Raw genomic sequence first — 27,232 nt, 5'->3', positions numbered from 1 at the left:
GTGACTGGCTCAACTTTGGGGGAACTGGGGGGGGAACTATGGTAAGCTTCATAATGTGACTGGCTCAACTTTACTGGGGGGGAACTATGGTAAGCTTCATAATGTGACTGGCTCAACTTTACTGGGGGGGAACTATGGTAAGCTTCATAATGTGACTGGCTCAACTTTACTGGGGGGAACTATGGTAAGCTTCATAATGTGACTGGCTCAACTTTACTGGGGGAACTATGGTAAGCTTCATAATGTGACTGGCTCAACTTTACTGGGGGGGAACTATGGTAAGCTTCATAATGTGACTGGCTCAACTTTACTGGGGGGGAACTATGGTAAGCTTCATAATGTGACTGGCTCAACTTTACTGGGGGGAACTATGGTAAGCTTCATAATGTGACTGGCTCAACTTTACTGGGGGAACTATGGTAAGCTTCATAATGTGACTGGCTCAACTTTACTGGGGGAACTATGGTAAGCTTCATAATGTGAACTTTACTGGGGAACTATGGTAAGCTTCATAATGTGACTGGCTCAACTTTACTGGGGGGGAACTATGGTAGTTTCATAATGCTCAACTTTACTGGGGGACTGGCTCAACTATGGTAAGCTTCATAATGTGACTGGCTCAACTTTACTGGGGGAAACTATGGTAAGCTTCATAATGTGACTGGCTCAACTTTTACTGGGGGGAACTATGGTAAGCTTCATAATGTGACTGGCTCAACTTTACTGGGGGGGACTATGGTAAGCTTCATAATGTGACTGGCTCAACTTTACTGGGGGGGACTATGGTAAGCTTCATAATGTGACTGGCTCAACTTTACTGGGGGGGACTATGGTAAGCTTCATAATGTGACTGGCTCAACTTTACTGGTAACTTCATAATGTGACTGGCTCAACTTTACTGGGGGACTATGGTAAGCTTCATAATGTGACTGGCTCAACTTTACTGGGGGGACTATGGTAAGCTTCATAATGTGACTGGCTCAACTTTACTGGGGGACTATGGTAAGCTTCATAATGTGACTGGCTCAACTTTACTGGGGGGACTATGGTAAGCTTCATAATGTGACTGGCTCAACTTTACTGGGGGGAACTATGGTAAGCTTCATAATGTGACTGGCTCAACTTTACTGGGGGGGACTATGGTAAGCTTCATAATGTGACTGGCTCAACTTTACTGGGGGGGAACTATGGTAAGCTTCATAATGTGACTGGCTCAACTTTACTGGGGGGTAAGCTTCATAATGTGACTGGCTCAACTTTACTGGGGGGGGACTGGTAAGCTTCATAATGTGACTGGCTCAACTTTACTGGGGGGACTATGGTAAGCTTCATAATGTGACTGGCTCAACTTTACTGGGGGAACTATGGTAAGCTTCATAATGTGACTGGCTCAACTTTACTGGGGGAACTATGGTAAGCTTCATAATGTGACTGGCTCAACTTTACTGGGGGGGAACTATGGTAAGCTTCATAATGTGACTGGCTCAACTTTACTGGGGGGGACTATGGTAAGCTTCATAATGTGACTGGCTCAACTTTACTGGGGGGGACTATGGTAAGCTTCATAATGTGACTGGCTCAACTTTACTGGGGGGAACTATGGTAAGCTTCATAATGTGACTGGCTCAACTTTACTGGGGGGGAACTATGGTAAGCTTCATAATGTGACTGGCTCAACTTTACTGGGGGGAACTATGGTAAGCTTCATAATGTGACTGGCTCAACTTTACTGGGGGAACTATGGTAAGCTTCATAATGTGACTGGCTCAACTTTACTGGGGGAACTATGGTAAGCTTCATAATGTGACTGGCTCAACTTTACTGGGGGGGAACTATGGTAAGCTTCATAATGTGACTGGCTCAACTTTACTGGGGGAACTATGGTAAGCTTCATAATGTGACTGGCTCAACTTTACTGGGGGGCTATGGTAAGCTTCATAATGTGACTGGCTCAACTTTACTGGGGGGGACTATGGTAAGCTTCATAATGTGACTGGCTCAACTTTACTGGGGGACTATGGTAAGCTTCATAATGTGACTGGCTCAACTTTACTGGGGGGGAACTATGGTAAGCTTCATAATGTGACTGGCTCAACTTTACTGGGGGGACTATGGTAAGCTTCATAATGTGACTGGCTCAACTTTACTGGGGGAACTATGGTAAGCTTCATAATGTGACTGGCTCAACTTTACTGGGGGAACTATGGTAAGCTTCATAATGTGACTGGCTCAACTTTACTGGGGGGGAACTATGGTAAGCTTCATAATGTGACTGGCTCAACTTTACTGGGGGAACTATGGTAAGCTTCATAATGTGACTGGCTCAACTTTACTGGGGGAACTATGGTAAGCTTCATAATGTGACTGGCTCAACTTTTACTGGGGGGGGAACTATGGTAAGCTTCATAATGTGACTGGCTCAACTTTACTGGGGGAACTATGGTAAGCTTCATAATGTGACTGGCTCAACTTTACTGGGGGAACTATGGTAAGCTTCATAATGTGACTGGCTCAACTTTACTGGGGGGGACTATGGTAAGCTTCATAATGTGACTGGCTCAACTTTACTGGGGGAACTATGGTAAGCTTCATAATGTGACTGGCTCAACTTTACTGGGGGAACTATGGTAAGCTTCATAATGTGACTGGCTCAACTTTACTGGGGGAACTATGGTAAGCTTCATAATGTGACTGGCTCAACTTTACTGGGGGGGAACTATGGTAAGCTTCATAATGTGACTGGCTCAACTTTTACTGGGGGGAACTATGGTAAGCTTCATAATGTGACTGGCTCAACTTTTACTGGGGGAACTATGGTAAGCTTCATAATGTGACTGGCTCAACTTATGGTAAGCTGGGGGGGGAACTATGGTAAGCTTCATAATGTGACTGGCTCAACTTTACTGGGGGGGGAACTATGGTAAGCTTCATAATGTGACTGGCTCAACTTTACTGGGGGGGGGAACTATGGTAAGCTTCATAATGTGACTGGCTCAACTTTACTGGGGGAACTATGGTAAGCTTCATAATGTGACTGGCTCAACTTTACTGGGGGGTAAGAACTATGGTATGGTAAGCTTCATAATGTGACTGGCTCAACTTTACTGGGGGAACTATGGTAAGCTTCATAATGTGACTGGCTCAACTTTACTGGGGGAACTATGGTAAGCTTCATAATGTGACTGGCTCAACTTTACTGGGGGGGAACTATGGTAAGCTTCATAATGTGACTGGCTCAACTTTACTGGGGGGAACTATGGTAAGCTTCATAATGTGACTGGCTCAACTTTACTGGGGGGAACTATGGTAAGCTTCATAATGTGACTGGCTCAACTTTACTGGGGGGGGAACTATGGTAAGCTGGCTCAACTTTACTGGGGGGGATGTGACTGGCTCAAACTATTTACTGGGGGGGGGAACTATGGTAAGCTTCATAATGTGACTGGCTCAACTTTACTGGGGGAACTATGGTAAGCTTCATAATGTGACTGGCTCAACTTTACTGGGGGGGAACTATGGTAAGCTTCATAATGTGACTGGCTCAACTTTACTGGGGGGGAACTATGGTAAGCTTCATAATGTGACTGGCTCAACTTTACTGGGGGGGGGAACTATGGTAAGCTTCATAATGTGACTGGCTCAACTTTACTGGGGGGAACTATGGTATTCATAATGTGACTGGCTCAACTTTACTGGGGGGGGAACTATGGTAAGCTTCATAATGTGACTGGCTCAACTTTACTGGGGGGAAGCTTCATAATGTGACTGGCTCAACTTTACTGGTATGGTAAGCTTCATAATGTGACTGGCTCAACTTTACTGGGGGGGACTATGGTAAGCTTCATAATGTGACTGGCTCAACTTTACTGGGGGGGGGGGGACTATGGTAAGCTTCATAATGTGACTGGCTCAACTTTACTGGGGGGGAACTATGGTAAGCTTCATAATGTGACTGGCTCAACTTTACTGGGGGAAACTATGGTAAGCTTCATAATGTGACTGGCTCAACTTTACTGGGGGAACTTCATAATGTGACTGGCTCAACTTTACTGGGGGGGAACTATGGTAAGCTTCATAATGTGACTGGCTCAACTTTACTGGGGGAACTATGGTAAGCTTCATAATGTGACTGGCTCAACTTTACTGGGGGGGTAATAATGTGACTATGGGGGGGGGGGAACTATGGTAGCTTCATAATGTGACTGGCTCAACTTTACTGGGGGGAACTATGGTAAGCTTCATAATGTGACTGGCTCAACTTTACTGGGGGGGACTATGGTAAGCTTCATAATGTGACTGGCTCAACTTTTACTGGGGGACTATGGTAAGCTTCATAATGTGACTGGCTCAACTTTACTGGGGGGGACTATGGTAAGCTTCATAATGTGACTGGCTCAACTTTACTGGGGGGGGACTATGGTAAGCTTCATAACGTGACTGGCTCAACTTTACTGGGGGGGAACTATGGTAAGCTTCATAATGTGACTGGCTCAACTTTACTGGGGGGGCTATGGTAAGCTTCATAATGTGACTGGCTCAACTTTACTGGGGGGGACTATGGTAAGCTTCATAATGTGACTGGCTCAACTTTACTGGGGGGGAACTATGGTAAGCTTCATAATGTGACTGGCTCAACTTTACTGGGGGGGACTATGGTAAGCTTCATAATGTGACTGGCTCAACTTTACTGGGGGGGAACTATAGTAAGCTTCATAATGTGACTGGCTCAACTTTACTGGGGGGACTATGGTAAGCTTCATAATGTGACTGGCTCAACTTTACTGGGGGGGGGACTATGGTAAGCTTCATAATGTGACTGGCTCAACTTTACTGGGGGGGAACTATGGTAAGCTTCATAATGTGACTGGCTCAACTTTACTGGGGGAACTATGGTAAGCTTCATAATGTCACTGGCTCAACTTTACTGGGGGGGTAACTATGGTAAGCTTCATAATATGACTGGCTCAACTTTACTGGGGGGAGCTATGGTAAGCTTCATAATGTGACTGGCTCAACTTTACTGGGGGGAACTATGGTAAGCTTCATAATGTGACTGGCTCAACTTTACTGGGGGGGACTATGGTAAGCTTCATAACGTGACTGGCTCAACTTTACTGGGGGGGGGGAACTATGGTAAGCTTCATAACGTGACTGGCTCAACTTTACTGGGGGGGACTATGGTAAGCTTCATAATGTGACGGGTGAAATGAGGAACGCAATCTGCTTTTTCTCCTAAAGGTATTACACAAGTTGACTGCAGGTTTAAGTCACTACAAATATTCAAATTGTTTTGAAAATCTTCAAAAAGTTCTGAGGGTATTGAAAAACCATCCTGTGGCTTTTCCCAAATACCACGGTATAACGCCCAAACCTAGTAACAAGCAGGTTCTAACATTACAACCGAGTAAATGCATTCTGAAAATAGATTTGCATAGTGCGGAATATACGTCCATTCTTAAAGTGATTTCATGCAATGATCATACAGGGACAAACTAAGGGGATGTGACTGCCTGGAAAACTACAGTTGAATTTCCTCATTTGCTTAAAATTAGGTCAATGTTAGGGGTTAAAGTTCAGGTTGGGGTTGGGGTTAAGGTCCGTTTCAAATCAAATCCAATGTTATTGATCCCTTACACATACTTAGCAGATGTTATTGATCCCTTACACATACTTAGCAGATGTTATTGATCCCTTACACATACTTAGCAGATGTTATTGATCACTTACACATACTTAGCAGATGTTATTGATCCCTTACACATACTTAGCAGATGTTATTGATCCCTTACACATACTTAGCAGATGTTATTGATCCCTTACACATATTTAGCAGATGTTATTGATCCCTTACACATACTTAGCAGATGTTATTGATCCCTTACACATACTTAGCAGATGTTATTGATCCCTTACACATACTTAGCAGATGTTATTGATCCCTTACACATACTTAGCAGATGTTATTGATCCCTTACACATACTTAGCAGATGTTATTGATCCCTTACACATATTTAGCAGATGTTATTGATCCCTTACACATATTTAGCAGATGTTATTGATCCCTTACACATACTTAGCAGATGTTATTGATCCCTTACACATATTTAGCAGATGTTATTGATCCCTTACACATACTTAGCAGATGTTATTGATCCCTTACACATATTTAGCAGATGTTATTGTGGGTGTAGCGAAATGCTTGTGTTCCTAGTTCCAACGGTGCAGGTTTGGGATTTGACGTCGGAATGTCTGTAAGTCACGTCCCTTTTGTCTCACCATGATCAAACAATGGCTTTAGATTCTAAAGTTGTTCTAACATTTTGTCCTCCATTCTCTTTGCAGCCAATCAGGTGATATCAGGACTCTGGTGTTTCCTGTACTCTATCTCAATGAGGTAAGCTGGGCGTGGTCATTATTTCACGCAATGTATCTACTATTTACATACATCTTCATACATTGTGCCTACTGGCAGATTGACAACACCTCTGATGGCCCAACATATAGCTTCATTTAGTTCAGTTCCCCTTGTGCTGTTGTTTTCGAGTATGTTTTGCGGTGTCCACGTTCGTATAATGTATTGATGTTCTTTTTAGTTTGGCATGTGATTTAACTAATTATCTGAATAAGCGATTGTTCCCCACTCGGTCAAAGTTTTTAAAATCCTGATCCAAAAACATAAATAGAATGACACATGGCTCACAACAATGCTGAACATTTTAGATGAGAAAACATGATACTTGCTCAGCCAGGAATGTCCTTAAGTCTTACACCAGTTATCTGGAGCAAAGGTAACTGAATAGCAGACCACTCCTGCATCAGGCTTCATAACATTTGTTATGACCATCTTATGTAGGCCTTAAACACTCTGTCACTTTAGGGAACTAAGAAGGTTCACCATTCGTGCCGTCTCATCAGTGCTAAGAAACATATTTGAACAGAGGGTTTTTTTAGGGGGAAGCTTTGAATAGGTCAGTAGTAAAATGAGAAGAGTGCAGTTGCTGAACTTATGTAGATACGCTAGATTACCAAAAGTATGTTCGTCAAACATCTCATTCCAAAATAATGGGCAGTAATATGAAGTTGGTTACCCCCTTTGCTGCTATAACAGCCTCTACTTTTCTGGGAAGGCTTTCCACTAGATGTTGGAACTTTGCTGCAGGGACTTGTGGGTGATTAGTCGGCGTTACAATTTATCCCAAAGGTGTTCGATGGGGTTGAGATCAGGGCTCTGTTTGGCCAGTCAAGTTCTTCCACAACGATCTCTGCATGGACCTCGCTTGGTGCATTGTCATGCTGAAACAGGAAAGGGCCTTCCCCCAAACTGTTGCCACAAAGTTGGAAGCACAGAATCATTTAGAATGTCATTGTCTGCTGTAGTGTTAAGATTTCCCTTCACTGGAACAAGGGGCCAAGGCCCCAACAATGAATAGACATACAGTTGTTTCTATCTTCCACTACACAATAAGTTTTAACAAATGTAGGGTCTGGATTTTAGGCCGGTAGCAACCACCACAAGGTGTCCGTTGAGAACACGAGGAAAACCAAAACAAATTTGGGGTCTTGGAAAGGAGATGAGCATTTTTACAGAGAGTGAGAGTGGAAAACCGCAGGACAAGTGGCCATTTGATTAATTGTTCAGCAGTCATCAATCAAATGTATTTATAAAGCCCTTCTGACATCAGCTGATGTCACAAAGTGCTGTACAGAAACTCAGTCTAAAACCCCCAAACAGCAAGCAATGCAGGTGTAGATGCACGGTGGCTAGAAAAAACTCCCTAGAAAGGCCAGAACCTAGGAAGAAACCTAGAGAGGAACCAGGCTATGAGGGGTGGCCAGTCCTCTTCTGGCTGTGCCGGGTGGAGAGGAACCAGGCTCTGAGGGGTGGCCAGTCCTCTTCTGGCTGTGCCGGGTGGAGATTATAACAGAACATGGCCAAGATGTTCAAATGTTCAGAGATGACCAGCAGGGTCAGATAATAATAATCACAGTGGTTGTAGAGGGTCCTCAGGAGTAAATGTCAGTTGGCTTTTCATAGCCCATCATAGAGTATCTCTACCGCTCCTGCTGTCTCTAGAGAGTTGAAAACAGCAGGTCTGGGACAGGTAGCACGTCCGGTGAACAGGTCAGGGTTCCATAGCCACAGGCAGAACAGTTGAAACTGGAGCAGCAGCACGACCAGGTGGACTGGGGACAGCAAGGAGTCATCAGGCCAGGTAGTCCTGAGGCATGGTCCTAGGGCTCAGATCCTCCAGGAGGGGAAGGAGAGAGAGAATTAAGAGGGAGCATACTTAAATTCACACAGGACGCCAGATAAGGCAGGAGAATTACACCAGATATAACAGACTGGGCCAACCAGGCATGATATAACCCCACCCACTTTGCCAATGCACAGCCCCCACACCACTAGAGGGATATCAACAGACCACCAACTTACTACCCTGAGACAAGGCTGAGTATAGCCCACAACGATCTACTTCACCGCACGAGCCCGAGGGGGCACAAAACCGGACAGGAAGATCAAGTCAGTGACTCAACCCACTCAAGTGAACCCCCCCCCCCCCCCCCTCCTAGGGACAGCATGGACGACCACTAGTAAGCCAGTGACTCAGCCCCCGTAATCGGGTCAGAGGCAGAGAATCCCAGTGGAGAGAGGGGAACCGGCCAGGCAGAGACAGCAAGGTGCGGTTTTTCGCTCCAGTGCCTTGCCATTCACCTTCGCACAGACTACAATGGGCCAGACTACAATCAATCATAGGACCCACTGAAGAGATGAGTTCCATAAAGACTTAAAGCATCTCTGTTTTTTTTATTTTTTTTTTATTATACATTTTCAGGGTCAAGAAAAATGTTAAATATGTCAAGGTTTGGCTTTTTCAAGAGAGGCTTTATTACGGCCACTTTTAGTGAGTTTGGTACACATCCGGTGGATAGAGAGACGTTTATTATGTTCAACATAGGAGGGCCAAGCACAGGAAGCAGCTCTTTCAGTAGTTTAGTTGGAATAGGTTCCAGTAGGCAGCTTGAAGGTTTAGAGGCCAAGACTATTTTCATCAATGTGTCAATAAATACAGGATTATAAAACTTGAGTGTCTCCATTAATCCTAAATCCTGGCAGTGTTGTGCTGACTCAGGACAACTGAGCTTTGGAGGAATATTCATATTCAAAGAGGAGTCCGTAATTTGCTTTCTAATTATATTTTCATCGAAGAAGTTCATGAATTCACTGCTGAAGTGAGCCATCCTCTCTTGGGGAATGCAGCTTTTTAGTTAACTTTGCGACAGTATCAAAAATAAGTTTAGGATAGTTCTTATTCTCCTCAATTAGGTTGGAAAAATAGGATGATCGAGCTTCAGTGATATTACACGGTACTGTCTTTCCAATTTTCTGGAAGCTTGCTTCATGGCTCGTGTATTTTCTATATACCAGGGAGCTAATTTCTTGTGGAAAATGTTGTTTTATTTTTAGGGGTGCGACTGCATCTAGGGTATTTACGCAAGGTTAAATTTAGATCCTAGGTCTGATCAGATTATTTGTTGTGATTGCAAAAGTAATAAGATGGTGGTCTGATAGTCTAGGATTATGATGAGAAACACACAGATCCACAATATTTATTCCACGGGTAAAAACTAGATTCAGGGTATGACTGTGGCAATGACTTGGTCCGGAGACATATTGGACAAAACCCACTGAGTCAATGATTGTTCCAAAATCCCTTTGGAGTTGGTCTGTGGACTTTTCCATGTGAATATTGAAATCACCAAAAATTAGAATATTATCTGCCATGACTACAAGGTCCGATAGGAATTCAGGGAACTCTGCGAGGAACGCTGTATATGGCCCAGGAGTCCTGTAAACAGTAGCTATGAAAAGTGTTTGAGTATGCTGCATATATTTCATGACTAGAAGCTGAAAAGATGAAAAAGCAGTCATTTGGGGGGGGGGGGCTAAATTGAAATTGCTATCGTAAATGTTAGCAACACCGCTGTTTTTGCGGTAAGTACGGGGGATATAGTAACTAGTGTAAACAGGAGGAGAGGCCTCATTTAAACACAGTCAATTCATCAGGCTTAAGCCATGTTTCAGTCAGGCCAATCACATCAAGATTATGATCAGTGATTAGTTCATTGACTATAACTGCCTTTGAAGTGAGGGATCTAACAGTAAGGGGCCCTTTTTTGTTTTTAGATGTGAGAGATCACAATCTCTTTCAATAATGACAGGAATGGAGGGTCTTTATTCCAGTGAGATTGCTAAGGCGAACAGCGTCATGTTTAGTTTTGCTCAACCTAGATTACGGCGCAGACAGTCTCAATGGGGATAGCTGAGCTGACCTCACTGACTGCTAGTGTAGTGGCAGACTTCACTGGCTGTCTCATTGTGGTGGTAGAGGAATTTGAGCCCTGTCTATGTTGATAAGATGAGAGCACCACTCCAGCTAGGACGGAGTCTGTCCCAGAAAGAGGGCCATTTATCTACAAGTGCTATATTGAGGGAGGGGCAGAAAAGTTTTCAACCAGCGATTGAGTTGGGAAACTGCTGTAGAGCTCATCACTCTCCTTAACTGGAAGGGGGCCAGAGACAATTACTCGATGTCGATACATCTTTCTAGCTAATTTACACACTGAAACTATGTTGCGCTTGGTGACCTCTGACTGTTTCATCCGAACATCGTTGGTGGATAACAATATCTCTATACTCTCTACACTCACTAGTTTTATCTTTAACCATCACCGTCTTCAGATTAGCCTTAACGTCAGTAGCCCTGCCCCCTGGTAAACAGTGTATGATCGCTGGATGATTCGCTTTAAGTCTAACACTGTGGGTAATAGAGTTGCCAATGACTAGGGTTTTCAATTTGTCAGAGCTAATAATGGGAGGCTTCGGCAGCTCAGACCCCATAACGGCTGGAGGAGAGACCAGAGAAGGCTCAGACCCCGTAACGGCTGGAGGAGAGACCAGAGAAGGCTCAGACCCCATAACGGTTGGAGGAGAGACCAGAGAAGGCTCAGACCCCATAACGGTTGGAGGAGAGACCAGAGAAGGCTCAGACCCCGTAACGGTTGGAGGAGAGACCAGAGAAGGCTCAGACCCCATAACGGTTGGAGGAGAGACCAGAGAAGGCTCAGACCCCATAACGGTTGGAGGAGAGACCAGAGAAGGCTCAGACCCCGTAACGGTTGGAGGAGAGACCAGAGAAGGCTCAGACCCCATAACGGTTTGTAGGAGAGACCAGAGAAGGCTCAGACCCCATAACGGTTGGAGGAGAGACCAGAGAAGGCTCAGACCCCATAACGGTTGGAGGAGAGACCAGAGAAGGCTCAGACCCCATAACGGTTGGAGGAGAGACCTGAGAAGGCTCAGAGCCCGTAACGGTTGGAGGAGAGACCAGAGAAGGCTCAGAGCCCGTAACGGTTGGAGGAGAGACCAGAGAAGGCTCAGACCCCATAACGGTTGGAGGAGAGGCCAGAGAAATCTCAGACCCCGTAACGGTTGGAGGAGAGACCAGAGAAGGCTCAGAGCCCGTAACGGTTGGAGGAGAGACCAGAGAAGGCTCAGACCCCATAACGGTTGGAGGAAAGACCTGAGAAGGCTCGGCCTCTGACTCCGACTCGTTGCTTAATGGGGAGAACCGGTTGAACGTTTCTGTCGGCTGAATGAACGTCACCGGTTGAACAGCATTTCTTTCCAGAATCCTTGAGAAAGTTGTCCGGCTGCGGGGACCATGCGAGGGGATTTATACTACTATCTGTAGTTACTGGTGGCACAGACACCGTTTCATCCTTTCCTACACTGAAATTACCCTTGCCTAACGATTGCGTCTGAAGCTGGGCTTGCAACACGGCTATCCTCACCATAAGGCGATAGTTCTCCTGTATATGAGTACAGCGACAATTAGATGGCAAAGTGTTAATGTTACTACTTAGCTTCGGCTGGTGGAGGTCCTGTAGAACCTTGTCCACATAAAGTGTCCGGGGTGAAGAGGTTGGTAAATGTGTTAAATCTATATTTTTATTAAAAGTAAAAAATAAAATAAAAAGTTTGCAAGTATCAACAAACAGCCTTAGCAGCACGGAGACAAGTCCGGAAGACGTGACTGTGTCACCATGATCTCTGTGGTTTTGTCAACAGAACATCACAGGTTATCTTGCACACAGACACACTTGATTATGTTGTTTGTTAGCACATCGCCTGACCAGTTATAACTCAACTCTGCCTCAATATAAGAGAACAGAGTTGAGCGTTCCTCAGCTATTTAACTCTTGACCTGTTACCTCTTACGTGTTACATTTTAGCCTGCAGGTATAATGCATTATGATCCAGTTATAATGCATGGTATGACTTGACATAAGCATGTATGACCCCATTATGTCTTCTCTTCTCTCCACAGAGTGTTGTGATCGATGAGGTATCGGCCAAACAGCTGCAGGTGATCGTGGCGGAGGGCAACATAGTGGTCAACATACCCTTTATGCTGATTGGCTTAGGCATCCTCCTGGGCGTGATCTTCATGGTGGCCCAGTGTCGTCAACGGATCCCAGAGGTGAGAGGTCATAGGTCATTCATGTGTCGTAGGGCTCAGGTCCAAAGTAGTGCACGTTTTTTTTTTTTTAACAAGGTAAGTCCGTTAAGAAAAAATTCTTATGACGGCCTAGGAACAGTGGGTTAACGGCCCACAGGTGACATCTTCATGAAGTCATAGGCTACGTCAAGGTTTCCCAAACTCTGTCCTGGCCACCCCTCCGGGTGCACGTTTTGGTTTTGCCCTAGCACTACACAGCTGATTCCAGTAACCAACTCCTTATCAAGGTTCATTATTTGAATCAGCTGTGTAGTGCTACGGCAAAAACCAAAACGTGGCCCCGAGGGGGGCCCAGGACAGAGTTTGGGAAACCTGACGTAGTCTATGACTTCATGAAGATGTCATCTGTTACATAACTACTCCCAAAATGGAAGTCATTAACAACTCCACCCTGTAGCTACATGTTAGTGTAATAATACCAGGAAACTGGAGGAAGAGAAGGCTCCCGACACGTTATCAGGGGCTGTTCCCACAAAGAACTGTATTCAGCCAATCAGAATCGAGTATTCAATCATGTTTCGGTATAAAAAAAATAAAAAGTAACCTTGGCAGCATCCGGAGAACTCCCACACAACTTTCTATGATGGATGCATGTTCCCCACTCAGGATGTTATTAAAACAATATGTGCTTAAAGAGAGTCATTACTAGGTATAGCTGGCTGGCTGTTGGTCTGTTTTCTTATCTAACGATGTACAAGGGCGAAATCAACCATCAAGAACACATGTAGGTCTCGTCAGTCAAACTTCTAAGTCAGAGTTGAGTCCCTAGACCCTTGCGTAAAACTCAGCCCTTCATACTCAAGTCCTTTTTTCTCGAGCCAAGTCCTTTTATACTTGAGTCCTGGGGTACACAACATGTAAGGCTCGTTATCTGAAAACAGATCTGAAATCAGATCGGACTAAATATTGATTTTTTTTTTCTTAATGTTCTCCTCAGAGCTCTTCTGCCGAACGCCAGCCCCTTCTGAAGTCCTAGTCCCACAAGAAGTAGAATTCGCTCCACCGGAAGTGGTATCCTGGGAGGACAGGATTAGGATTTCCATCCATGTTTTGTTAACAATATCAAGGGTTCTGACTGTGTACTATCTCCACTTTACCAGATTTAATCAGCTTCTACCCTGTTAACCATAACCTCACTATTGACTCTACTGTAAGGCTAGATCAGGAAGCGGATTGAGAATGTTTTTTAATCTTTGAAAATGAATAGTTAAAATCATTTCTAAAGTCTGACATTTTAATCTGTTTTTTTTAAAATTTTTATCCAAAATTGTGTTTTTTTTTTTTTTTTACATGAGTTACACGGAAGCTGACTGTACATTTGATTTAATATTTTTTCTTGCTTTTAAATGTTGTGTTTTAGGGTCACCCAGAGAGATGGAACACTGATAGTAGGGAATGGGAGAGGATAGAACCTCGGGCAGATTGCCAAGATCATGTCACCCATTGAGAGGCTGTTGAAAAGAATTGCAATATTATTATAATCTATCGCTGTCATTATTAGGATTCGGAATGTTGTAAAACTTCAATTAATAGCCTGGGTGTTTATTTGCTTAAATCACTTAACACAACAGATGTATATTAGAGACAGGCTTCTATTTGAGCCAGGCGTCTATTTCCTTAATGCACACAACTTTTGTTAATTTCCATAGTTAATTGTTTAATTCCAGAATTCACTTCCAGCATTCTAATCATTTACATACTGTCAAGTTTATTTTCTGTTAGTATGCCTTTTATTTAGAAAAAAAAATGTTTCCTTGATAGAATAATGATTATCTTCTTTGACTGTGCATTTTCAGAAGTTCTTACTTTCACCACTAACTAGAGGGCGATCTGACCGGGGGTCTGTACTCCCGAAGTTGTTGACTGTTTTTGTGCTTGCCAGTTAGTTAGCAGTTCTCAGCTGTTAGCAGCCAAATGCTAGAGGTTTCTTTTAATGGCGATTAAAAACGGATGATTGCTATAATTTGAGTCGTTACTGAATTGTTTAATTGTTTAAGTCAAACCTCGTAAACAATTAATGTCAGAGCCCATTTGAAATGGACGTTTATTTGCTGAGATATGTGTCGTCGCCCATTACATTAAATGGCAGACGTTTATTTGCTGAGATATGTGTCGTCGCCTGGCTATTAAAAGGGACAGGTGGCTATTTGAGACTTTTAATTGAAGTTTTACAGGTGTCTCCGGAAATTGACATCCCCCTGGCGTCGTGATTTGTTCCACTGCTGAGCGCGAACAGTTTTGACGCAGGGGAACTTATTCTTCTAGTGGTAGGGAGGCACCCAGAGGTGACATTGTCACTTTTTGGGTGTATATGTTTTTATGCCGTTCTGCTGGTCTTGTCGGCCTGGCTATTTGAGACTTTTAATTGAAGTTTTACAGATCTTTCTTTGGCTGACGCCAGCGCCTTCTATTACACACCCCGGTGACATTGTCACTTTTATATATGTTTTTATACTGCTTGTCGGCCTATGAGGAATGATCTTTCTGGTCGGCCTATGAGGAATGATCTGTCTGGTCGGCCTAAGAGGAATGATCTGTCTGGTCGGCCTATGAGGAATGATCTGTCTGGTCGGCCTAAGAGGAATGATCTGTCTGGTCGGCCTAAGAGGAATGATCTGTCTGGTCGGCCTATGAGGAATGATCTGTCTGGTCGGCCTATGAGGAATGAGCTGTCTGGTCGGCCTATGAGGAATGATCTGTCTGGTCGGCCTATGAGGTATTATCTGTCTGGTTTGTGTGAAATAAGAGCTACAGGGTAGGGGTCAATTCCATTTAAATTCAGGTGGTTAACTTTAAAAATATATATATATATAAAAAATCTGGGTTGACTGAATTGAAATGGAATTTTCCCCACTTCTGATTATAACTACATACCTACATACGTATAGAGGGATGTTATCAACATTTTATCAAACAGATCAGTGAATCTACATACATTAGGACATGTATTTAGTCAGCAGGCATTGGAATCCACTGTTAAATATATCATTGCTAATTGATACCGTGTCAAAACAGTACTAAGTAAGAGTGTAGACGCATGAGAAAATACTGGATATTTGCATGACAACAATGTTCAGCTGCCTGGGCTTGTGATCACTGAGACAAGTGGCAAAACATATGCTGATATTCCTGCTTCCGGAATCTGCATTTGAAAACGTTGTTTCCAATTTCTTTATTTTTGTGATGAACCAGTTTCACAGCGGACAGGAATGTGTATTCTTGTCTATTTTAACTTTATAAAAGAGTATCGGTAACATTCAACTAGCAATCTACTAACCCTAAACTTTATCCTAACCCTAAACGTAACCCTTACCCTAAACTGTATCCTAACCCTAAACGTAACCCTTACCCTAAACTCTTAGTCTAAACCTAGTTAGTTAACACTAACCTTAGCAAGCAGTTATAACCTTAGCAAGCAGTTGCTTATCAACAGATGGTATATCAACAGGTAGTTTGTTGATAGTATGACCATCTGTGGAGCATCCCAAGTAATGTTCACAACTCTATGTTCCGATCACTGGTATGCATAGTTGCAGACTACTTTTTTCATATTCATTTTTCTGTCCTTCATCTGAACTAGTATGAGTTATAAATGTTATTGGACATGTGTATTATTATTTTTGCTCTATGAGAGAGCGAGAACCTGCATGGGTTTTGTTGTTGTTGTTGTAAGAAACAATAAAATACTTTCACTACCATGTCACAAAAAAATTCAATAATATATTTTAACATTATTTACATTGTGTGTGTGTGTGTACAAATAAATAATGTACAAATAAATAATGGCTCCATGGCATTGTCACAGTTTTAAACATATCTTCCACAAACTTTTTCTTCTCGTCAATAAACTGCTTCATGTTGGTTGAGTGCATCGTCTGTATTTTGTTTTAAAACATTTTGTTGATTGGATAGATGAAGTATCTCCAATGGGAATGCTATTATCTGATTGGACATACTGACACAGGGTTCACGTAACTTTACAACATTTACAGCTTACTTACTGTACCTGGTACTTTTTTTTATTTTTTTTATCAGTTAGATAGTGGTTATCGAGCTGTTTTTACCAAATATTTGGCAAGCCAATTAAAATCCTGTGACATCAGTTTGTACAGTTAGGCATTCCATTGACAGGCTCCATTGATTGTTGCTTCTCCATTGATTGTTCTGGCCGTGTCCAGAGTTATATATTTCAATTCAAGATATAAAAACCTGGAACGAACAGATCTTTTTCCTGTAAAGAAATGGGACAAAAATATCCAAAGATTAAAAATATGTTAAAAATGGAAAGAATTGTTTTGAATAGGAGCATAGCGCTGGAAATTAGTATAAACTAGTGTTATGGTTTGATTTATAGCTCTCCCTATTCAAATCCAGTACCTGCAGTATTTGGTCCCGCACTCGTCGTGCTCTCTGCAGCTTGTGCCAACGGGCTTCAGAGTATTCCATCGCCAAAGGAGAGAGCGCTTGGCTCGGGTGATCAGGCCCGTCCAATCCTCAGGCACAGGAGCAGTCTGCACCTTAGGAAGGTGGAGGAAGGCATAACGTCATTCTCCTTTATAAACAAATGCAGTGTGCAGGATTTTCTTTTCAGTCTCATTGAAACATGGCTCGTTGACTCAAACAGCCTGACGGAAGTCATTCTGTAGATCGTCTGTTACAACACAGACAGACACTGAAGCTACAACCTGCAGTAATCTGAACCTGCAGCAATGCTAGCAAAATTTCCCAATACAATTTTAGACCTTGATCCAAAAGGCAAAATTCTCCCAACATTCCAGGGAGAGTGAATGAGGACTAAATAAACGTCATGTTAATGCCAAGCTGATATAGCATCAGATCAGATATAGGCTAACCTCTTCCCAGGCTCCATTGTGTATTGCATAGAGTGAACCGGCTGGTGTACAAGATCAAAGACCTAGCATCCTACCTGGATTGGGCAGAGCAGAGTCAGGAACATGAAGAGGGCAATGTACTGTGCTGTCCTCATGTTGAAAAGAGCAGAGACTAGACTCCTGAATTCCGTGTAAACTAGAGGAACCTCGACCGGCCACTTATATTAGAGGTGCTAATCTATCTGATAAGGGTTGCCAAGGGCAACGATCATCGGTGTGGGGGGGGGCGTGTTCTAAGAACACTTTACCCGGGGTCAAAATGAGGGCATCTCCACGTCTGCAGGGTAGGTCAATGACACCCTTTTACCATGCTATGTCTCCTATCCTCTCGGAGTTGGGTAGGTCACTGACACCCTTTTTACCATGCTATGTCTCCTGTCCTCTCGGAGTTGGGTAGGTCACTGACACCCTTTTTACCATGCTATGTCTCCTATCCTCTCGGAGTTGGGTAGGTCACTGACACCCTTTTTACCATGCTATGTCTCCTATCCTCTCGGAGTTGGGTAGGTCACTGACACCCTTTTTACCATGCTATGTCTCCTATCCTCTCGGAGTTGGGTAGGTCACTGACACCCTTTTTACCATGCTATGTCTCCTATCCTCTCTGAGTTGGGTAGGTCACTGACACCCTTTTTACCATGCTATGTCTCCTATCCTCTCTGAGTTGGGTAGGTCACTGACACCCTTTTTACCATGCTATGTCTCCTATCCTCTCTGAGTTGGGTAGGTCACTGACACCCTTTTTACCATGCTATGTCTCCTATCCTCTCTGAGTTGGGTGGGTCACTGACACCCTTTTTACCATGCTATGTCTCCTATCCTCTCGGAGTTGGGTAGGTCACTGACACCCTTTTTACCATGCTATGTCTCCTATCCTCTCTGAGTTGGGTAGGTCACTGACACCCTTTTTACCATGCTATGTCTCCTATCCTCTCGGAGTTGGGTAGGTCACTGACACCCTTTTTACCATGCTATGTCTCCTATCCTCTCGGAGTTGGGTAGGTCACTGACACCCTTTTTACCATGCTATGTCTCCTATCCTCTCTGAGTTGGGTAGGTCACTGACACCCTTTTTACCATGCTATGTCTCCTATCCTCTCTGAGTTGGGTAGGTCACTGACACCCTTTTTACCATGCTATGTCTCCTATCCTCTCTGAGTTGGGTAGGTCACTGACACCCTTTTTACCATGCTATGTCTCCTATCCTCTCTGAGTTGGGTAGGTCACTGACACCCTTTTTACCATGCTATGTCTCCTATCCTCTCTGAGTTGGGTAGGTCACTGACACCCTTTTTACCATGCTATGTCTCCTATCCTCTCTGAGTTGGGTGGGTCACTGACACCCTTTTTACCATGCTATGTATCCTATCCTCTCTGAGTTGGGTGGGTCACTGACACCCTTTTTACCATGCTATGTCTCCTATCCTCTCGGAGTTGGGTAGGTCACTGACACCCTTTTTACCATGCTATGTCTCCTATCCTCTCTGAGTTGGGTGGGTCACTGACACCCTTTTTACCATGCTATGTCTCCTATCCTCTCTGAGTTGGGTGGGTCACTGACACCCTTTTTACCATGCTATGTCTCCTATCCTCTCTGAGTTTGGTGGGTCACTGACACCCTTTTTACCATGCTATGTCTCCTATCCTCTCTGAGTTGGGTGGGTCACTGACACCCTTTTACCATGCTATGTCTCCTATCCTCTCTGAGTTTGGTGGGTCACTGACACCCTTTTTACCATGCTATGTCTCCTATCCTCTCTGAGTTGGGTGGGTCACTGACACCCTTTTACCATGCTATGTCTCCTATCCTCTCGGAGTTGGGTAGGTCACTGACACCCTTTTACCATGCTATGTCTCCTATCCTCTCTGAGTTGGGTGGGTCACTGACACCCTTTTACCATGCTATGTCTCCTATCCTCTCGGAGTTGGGTAGGTCACTGACACCCTTTTACCATGCTATGTCTCCTATCCTCTCTGAGTTGGGTAGGTCACTGACACCCTTTTTACCATGCTATGTCTCCTATCCTCTCTGAGTTGGGTAGGTCACTGACACCCTTTACCATGCTATGTCTCCTATCCTCTCTGAGTTGGGTAGGTCACTGACACCCTTTTACCATGCTATGTCTCCTATCCTCTCTGAGTTGGGTAGGTCACTGACACCCTTTTTACCATGCTATGTCTCCTATCCTCTCTGAGTTGGGTAGGTCACTGACACCCTTTACCATGCTATGTCTCCTATCCTCTCTGAGTTGGGTGGGTCACTGACACCCTTTTTACCATGCTATGTCTCCTATCCTCTCGGAGTTGGGTAGGTCACTGACACCCTTTTACCATGCTATGTCTCCTATCCTCTCTGAGTTGGGTGGGTCACTGACACCCTTTTACCATGCTATGTCTCCTATCCTCTCGGAGTTGGGTGGGTCACTGACACCCTTTTTACCATGCTATGTCTCCTATCCTCTCGGAGTTGGGTAGGTCACTGACACCCTTTTTACCATGCTATGTCTCCTATCCTCTCTGTTGGGTGGGTCACTGACACCCTTTTTACCATGCTATGTCTCCTATCCTCTCGGAGTTGGGTAGGTCACTGACACCCTTTTACCATGCTATGTCTCCTATCCTCTCTGAGTTGGGTAGGTCACTGACACCCTTTTACCATGCTATGTCTCCTATCCTCTCTGAGTTGGGTAGGTCACTGACACCCTTTTTACCATGCTATGTCTCCTATCCTCTCTGAGTTGGGTAGGTCACTGACACCCTTTTTACCATGCTATGTCTCCTATCCTCTCTGAGTTGGGTAGGTCACTGACACCCTTTTACCATGCTATGTCTCCTATCCTCTCTGAGTTGGGTAGGTCACTGACACCCTTTTTACCATGCTATGTCTCCTATCCTCTCTGAGTTGGGTGGGTCACTGACACCCTTTTACCATGCTATGTCTCCTATCCTCTCTGAGTTGGGTGGGTCACTGACACCCTTTTTACCATGCTATGTCTCCTATCCTCTCTGAGTTGGGTAGGTCACTGACACCCTTTTTACCATGCTATGTCTCCTATCCTCTCTGAGTTGGGTGGGTCACTGACACCCTTTTTTACCATGCTATGTCTCCTATCCTCTCTGAGTTGGGTGGTCACTGACACCCTTTTTACCATGCTATGTCTCCTATCCTCTCTGAGTTGGGTGGGTCACTGACACCCTTTTACCATGCTATGTCTCCTATCCTCTCTGAGTTGGGTAGGTCACTGACACCCTTTTTACCATGCTATGTCTCCTATCCTCTCTGAGTTGGGTGGGTCACTGACACCCTTTTACCATGCTATGTCTCCTATCCTCTCTGAGTTGGGTAGGTCACTGACACCCTTTTACCATGCTATGTCTCCTATCCTCTCTGAGTTGGGTAGGTCACTGACACCCTTTTTACCATGCTATGTCTCCTATCCTCTCTGAGTTGGGTGGGTCACTGACACCCTTTTTACCATGCTATGTCTCCTATCCTCTCTGAGTTGGGTAGGTCACTGACACCCTTTTTACCATGCTATGTCTCCTATCCTCTCTGAGTTGGGTAGGTCACTGACACCCTTTTACCATGCTATGTCTCCTATCCTCTCTGAGTTGGGTGGGTCACTGACACCCTTTTTACCATGCTATGTCTCCTATCCTCTCTGAGTTAGGTGGGTCACTGACACCCTTTTTACCATGCTATGTCTCCTATCCTCTCGGAGTTGGGTAGGTCACTGACACCCTTTTACCATGCTATGTCTCCTATCCTCTCTGAGTTGGGTGGGTCACTGACACCCTTTTACCATGCTATGTCTCCTATCCTCTCGGAGTTGGGTAGGTCACTGACACCCTTTTACCATGCTATGTCTCCTATCCTCTCTGAGTTGGGTAGGTCACTGACACCCTTTTTACCATGCTATGTCTCCTATCCTCTCTGAGTTGGGTAGGTCACTGACACCCTTTTTACCATGCTATGTCTCCTATCCTCTCTGAGTTGGGTAGGTCACTGACACCCTTTTTACCATGCTATGTCTCCTATCCTCTCTGAGTTGGGTAGGTCACTGACACCCTTTTACCATGCTATGTCTCCTATCCTCTCTGAGTTGGGTAGGTCACTGACACCCTTTTTACCATGCTATGTCTCCTATCCTCTCTGAGTTGGGTGGGTCACTGACACCCTTTTACCATGCTATGTCTCCTATCCTCTCGGAGTTGGGTAGGTCACTGACACCCTTTTACCATGCTATGTCTCCTATCCTCTCTGAGTTGGGTAGGTCACTGACACCCTTTTACCATGCTATGTCTCCTATCCTCTCTGAGTTGGGTAGGTCACTGACACCCTTTTACCATGCTATGTCTCCTATCCTCTCTGAGTTGGGTAGGTCACTGACACCCTTTTTTACCATGCTATGTCTCCTATCCTCTCTGAGTTGGGTAGGTCACTGACACCCTTTTACCATGCTATGTCTCCTATCCTCTCTGAGTTGGGTAGGTCACTGACACCCTTTTACCATGCTATGTCTCCTATCCTCTCTGAGTTGGGTGGGTCACTGACACCCTTTTACCATGCTATGTCTCCTATCCTCTCGGAGTTGCAGGTCACTGACACCCTTTTACCATGCTATGTCTCCTATCCTCTCTGAGTTGGGTGGGTCACTGACACCCTTTTTACCATGCTATGTCTCCTATCCTCTCGGAGTTGGGTGGGTCACTGACACCCTTTTTACCATGCTATGTCTCCTATCCTCTCGGAGTTGGGTAGGTCACTGACACCCTTTTACCATGCTATGTCTCCTATCCTCTCTGAGTTGGGTGGGTCACTGACACCCTTTTTACCATGCTATGTCTCCTATCCTCTCGGAGTTGGGTAGGTCACTGACACCCTTTTTACCATGCTATGTCTCCTATCCTCTCTGAGTTGGGTAGGTCACTGACACCCTTTTTACCATGCTATGTCTCCTATCCTCTCTGAGTTGGGTAGGTCACTGACACCCCTTTTTACCATGCTATGTCTCCTATCCTCTCTGAGTTGGGTAGGTCACTGACACCCTTTTACCATGCTATGTCTCCTATCCTCTCTGAGTTGGGTAGGTCACTGACACCCTTTTTACCATGCTATGTCTCCTATCCTCTCTGAGTTGGGTAGGTCACTGACACCCTTTTTACCATGCTATGTCTCCTATCCTCTCTGAGTTGGGTGGGTCACTGACACCCTTTTACCATGCTATGTCTCCTATCCTCTCTGAGTTGGGTGGGTCACTGACACCCTTTTACCATGCTATGTCTCCTATCCTCTCTGAGTTGGGTAGGTCACTGACACCCTTTTTACCATGCTATGTCTCCTATCCTCTCTGAGTTGGGTGGGTCACTGACACCCTTTTACCATGCTATGTCTCCTATCCTCTCTGAGTTGGGTGGGTCACTGACACCCTTTTTACCATGCTATGTCTCCTATCCTCTCTGAGTTGGGTGGGTCACTGACACCCTTTTACCATGCTATGTCTCCTATCCTCTCTGAGTTGGGTAGGTCACTGACACCCTTTTTACCATGCTATGTCTCCTATCCTCTCTGAGTTGGGTAGGTCACTGACACCCTTTTACCATGCTATGTCTCCTATCCTCTCTGAGTTGGGTGGGTCACTGACACCCTTTTTACCATGCTATGTCTCCTATCCTCTCTGAGTTGGGTAGGTCACTGACACCCTTTTTACCATGCTATGTCTCCTATCCTCTCTGAGTTGGGTAGGTCACTGACACCCTTTTACCATGCTATGTCTCCTATCCTCTCTGAGTTGGGTGGGTCACTGACACCCTTTTTACCATGCTATGTCTCCTATCCTCTCTGAGTTAGGTGGGTCACTGACACCCTTTACCATGCTATGTCTCCTATCCTCTCGGAGTTGGGTAGGTCACTGACACCCTTTTACCATGCTATGTCTCCTATCCTCTCTGAGTTGGGTGGGTCACTGACACCCTTTTTACCATGCTATGTCTCCTATCCTCTCGGAGTTGGGTAGGTCACTGACACCCTTTTTACCATGCTATGTCTCCTATCCTCTCTGAGTTGGGTAGGTCACTGACACCCTTTTACCATGCTATGTCTCCTATCCTCTCTGAGTTGGGTAGGTCACTGACACCCTTTTTACCATGCTATGTCTCCTATCCTCTCTGAGTTGGGTAGGTCACTGACACCCTTTTTACCATGCTATGTCTCCTATCCTCTCTGAGTTGGGTAGGTCACTGACACCCTTTTTACCATGCTATGTCTCCTATCCTCTCTGAGTTGGGTAGGTCACTGACACCCTTTTTACCATGCTATGTCTCCTATCCTCTCTGAGTTGGGTGGGTCACTGACACCCTTTTACCATGCTATGTCTCCTATCCTCTCTGAGTTGGGTGGGTCACTGACACCCTTTTTACCATGCTATGTCTCCTATCCTCTCTGAGTTGGGTGGGTCACTGACACCCTTTTTACCATGCTATGTCTCCTATCCTCTCTGAGTTGGGTAGGTCACTGACACCCTTTTTACCATGCTATGTCTCCTATCCTCTCTGAGTTGGGTGGGTCACTGACACCCTTTTTACCATGCTATGTCTCCTATCCTCTCTGAGTCACTGACACCCTTTTACCATGCTATGTCTCCTATCCTCTCTGAGTTGGGTAGGTCACTGACACCCTTTTACCATGCTATGTCTCCTATCCTCTCTGAGTTGGGTGGGTCACTGACACCCTTTTTACCATGCTATGTCTCCTATGCTCTCTGAGTTGGGTAGGTCACTGACACCCTTTTTACCATGCTATATCTCCTATCCTCTCTGAGTTGGGTGGGTCACTGACACCCTTTTTACCATGCTATGTCTCCTATCCTCTCTGAGTTGGGTAGGTCACTGACACCCTTTTACCATGCTATGTCTCCTATCCTCTCTGAGTTGGGTAGGTCACTGACACCCTTTACCATGCTATGTCTCCTATCCTCTCTGAGTTGGGTAGGTCACTGACACCCTTTTACCATGCTATGTCTCCTATCCTCTGAGTTGGGTAGGTCACTGACACCCTTTTTACCATGCTATGTCTCCTATCCTCTCTGAGTTGGGTAGGTCACTGACACCCTTTTTACCATGCTATGTCTCCTATCCTCTCTGAGTTGGGTAGGTCACTGACACCCTTTTTTACCATGCTATGTCTCCTATCCTCTCTGAGTTGGGTGGGTCACTGACACCCTTTTTACCATGCTATGTCTCCTATCCTCTCTGAGTTGGGTAGGTCACTGACACCCTTTTTACCATGCTATGTCTCCTATCCTCTCTGGAGTTGGGTAGGTCACTGACACCCTTTTACCATCCATGCTATGTCTCCTATCCTCTCTGAGTTGGGTGGGTCACTGACACCCTTTTTTACCATGCTATGTCTCCTATCCTCTCTGAGTTGGGTAGGTCACTGACACCCTTTTACCATGCTATGTCTCCTATCCTCTCTGAGTTGGGTGGGTCACTGACACCCTTTTTACCATGCTATGTCTCCTATCCTCTCTGAGTTGGGTAGGTCACTGACACCCTTTTTACCATGCTATGTCTCCTATCCTCTCTGAGTTGGGTAGGTCACTGACACCCTTTTACCATGCTATGTCTCCTATCCTCTCTGAGTTGGGTAGGTCACTGACACCCTTTTTACCATGCTATGTCTCCTATCCTCTCTGAGTTGGGTAGGTCACTGACACCCTTTTTACCATGCTATGTCTCCTATCCTCTCTGAGTTGGGTAGGTCACTGACACCCTTTTTACCATGCTATGTCTCCTATCCTCTCTGAGTTGGGTAGGTCACTGACACCCTTTTTACCATGCTATGTCTCCTATCCTCTCTGAGTTGGGTGGGTCACTGACACCCTTTTACCATGCTATGTCTCCTATCCTCTCTGAGTTGGGTAGGTCACTGACACCCTTTTACCATGCTATGTCTCCTATCCTCTCTGAGTTGGGTGGGTCACTGACACCCTTTTTACCATGCTATGTCTCCTATCCTCTCTGAGTTGGGTAGGTCACTGACACCCTTTTACCATGCTATGTCTCCTATCCTCTCTGAGTTGGGTAGGTCACTGACACCCTTTTACCATGCTATGTCTCCTATCCTCTCTGAGTTGGGTGGGTCACTGACACCCTTTTTACCATGCTATGTCTCCTATCCTCTCTGAGTTGGGTAGGTCACTGACACCCTTTTTACCATGCTATGTCTCCTATCCTCTCTGAGTTGGGTGGGTCACTGACACCCTTTTACCATGCTATGTCTCCTATCCTCTCTGAGTTGGGTAGGTCACTGACACCCTTTTACCATGCTATGTCTCCTATCCTCTCTGAGTTGGGTAGGTCACTGACACCCTTTTACCATGCTATGTCTCCTATCCTCTCTGAGTTGGGTAGGTCACTGACACCCTTTACCATGCTATGTCTCCTATCCTCTCTGAGTTGGGTAGGTCACTGACACCCTTTTTACCATGCTATGTCTCCTATCCTCTCTGAGTTGGGTAGGTCACTGACACCCTTTTACCATGCTATGTCTCCTATCCTCTCTGGGAGTTGGGTGGGTCACTGACACCCTTTTTACCATGCTATGTCTCCTATCCTCTCTGAGTTGGGTGGGTCACTGACACCCTTTTTACCATGCTATGTCTCCTATCCTCTCTGAGTTGGGTAGGTCACTGACACCCTTTTTACCATGCTATGTCTCCTATCCTCTCTGAGTTGGGTAGGTCACTGACACCCTTTTTACCATGCTATGTCTCCTATCCTCTCTGAGTTGGGTAGGTCACTGACACCCTTTTTACCATGCTATGTCTCCTATCCTCTCTGAGTTGGGTGGGTCACTGACACCCTTTTACCATGCTATGTCTCCTATCCTCTCTGAGTTGGGTAGGTCACTGACACCCTTTTACCATGCTATGTCTCCTATCCTCTCTGAGTTGGGTAGGTCACTGACACCCTTTTTACCATGCTATGTCTCCTATCCTCTCTGATCACTCACCCTCTGCTATGTCTCCTATCCTCTCTGAGTTGGGTCACTGACACCCTTTTTACCATGCTATGTCTCCTATCCTCTCTGAGTTGGGTGGGTCACTGACACCCTTTTTACCATGCTATGTCTCCTATCCTCTCTGAGTTGGGTAGGTCACTGACACCCTTTTTACCATGCTATGTCTCCTATCCTCTCTGAGTTGGGTGGGTCACTGACACCCTTTTTACCATGCTATGTCTCCTATCCTCTCTGAGTTGGGTAGGTCACTGACACCCTTTTTACCATGCTATGTCTCCTATCCTCTCGGAGTTGAGGTCACTGACACCCTTTTACCATGCTATGTCTCCTATCCTCTCTGTCACTGACACCCTTTTACCATGCTATGTCTCCTATCCTCTCTGGAGTTGGGTAGGTCACTGACACCCTTTTACCATGCTATGTCTCCTATCCTCTCTGAGTTGGGTAGGTCACTGACACCCTTTTTACCATGCTATGTCTCCTATCCTCTCTGAGTTGGGTGGGTCACTGACACCCTTTTTACCATGCTATGTCTCCTATCCTCTCTGAGTTGGGTAGGTCACTGACACCCTTTTACCATGCTATGTCTCCTATCCTCTCTGAGTTGGGTAGGTCACTGACACCCTTTTTACCATGCTATGTCTCCTATCCTCTCTGGAGTTGGGTAGGTCACTGACACCCTTTTTACCATGCTATGTCTCCTATCCTCTCTGAGTTGGGTAGGTCACTGACA

At 45.1% G+C, this 27,232-nt stretch overlaps 2 protein-coding genes across 4 annotated transcripts in view; one reads left to right on the top strand and one right to left on the bottom strand.

Annotated features, from left to right (window-relative positions):
• The window catches only part of scarb2c (scavenger receptor class B, member 2c), a 37,378-nt gene extending 22,833 nt beyond the window's left edge, over window positions 1-14,545 (top strand). Inside the window, exons 10-12 of the mRNA XM_029651906.2 lie at window positions 6,344-6,395; window positions 12,391-12,543; window positions 13,520-14,545. Coding sequence (XP_029507766.2) covers window positions 6,344-6,395; window positions 12,391-12,543; window positions 13,520-13,558 — 244 coding nt within the window. The 3' untranslated portion in view covers window positions 13,559-14,545. The remainder of the gene's footprint in view (window positions 1-6,343; window positions 6,396-12,390; window positions 12,544-13,519) is intronic.
• A 441-nt stretch (window positions 14,546-14,986) lies between these two features.
• Window positions 14,987-27,232, bottom strand: part of LOC115122673 (liver-expressed antimicrobial peptide 2) — a 35,144-nt gene continuing 22,898 nt past the window's right edge. Inside the window, exons 1-3 of one of the 3 annotated variants that reach the window (XM_065007627.1) lie at window positions 17,510-17,624; window positions 16,960-17,093; window positions 14,987-16,813 (exon numbers count right to left, since the gene is read on the bottom strand). In XM_065007627.1, coding sequence (XP_064863699.1) covers window positions 16,777-16,813; window positions 16,960-17,093; window positions 17,510-17,569 — 231 coding nt within the window. In that variant the 5' untranslated portion in view covers window positions 17,570-17,624 and the 3' untranslated portion in view covers window positions 14,987-16,776. Of the gene's footprint in view, window positions 16,814-16,959; window positions 17,100-17,509; window positions 17,625-27,232 lie in introns of those variants that run through there. The other 2 variants (XM_029651905.2, XM_065007626.1) reach the window with 2 other exon arrangements.

Source organism: Oncorhynchus nerka, linkage group LG22, assembly GCF_034236695.1.
Source record: "Oncorhynchus nerka isolate Pitt River linkage group LG22, Oner_Uvic_2.0, whole genome shotgun sequence".
Taxonomy (NCBI): domain Eukaryota; kingdom Metazoa; phylum Chordata; class Actinopteri; order Salmoniformes; family Salmonidae; genus Oncorhynchus; species Oncorhynchus nerka.
Note: the sequence above shows the minus strand (reverse complement) of the source record. Positions and strands in the feature narration are given on the sequence as shown.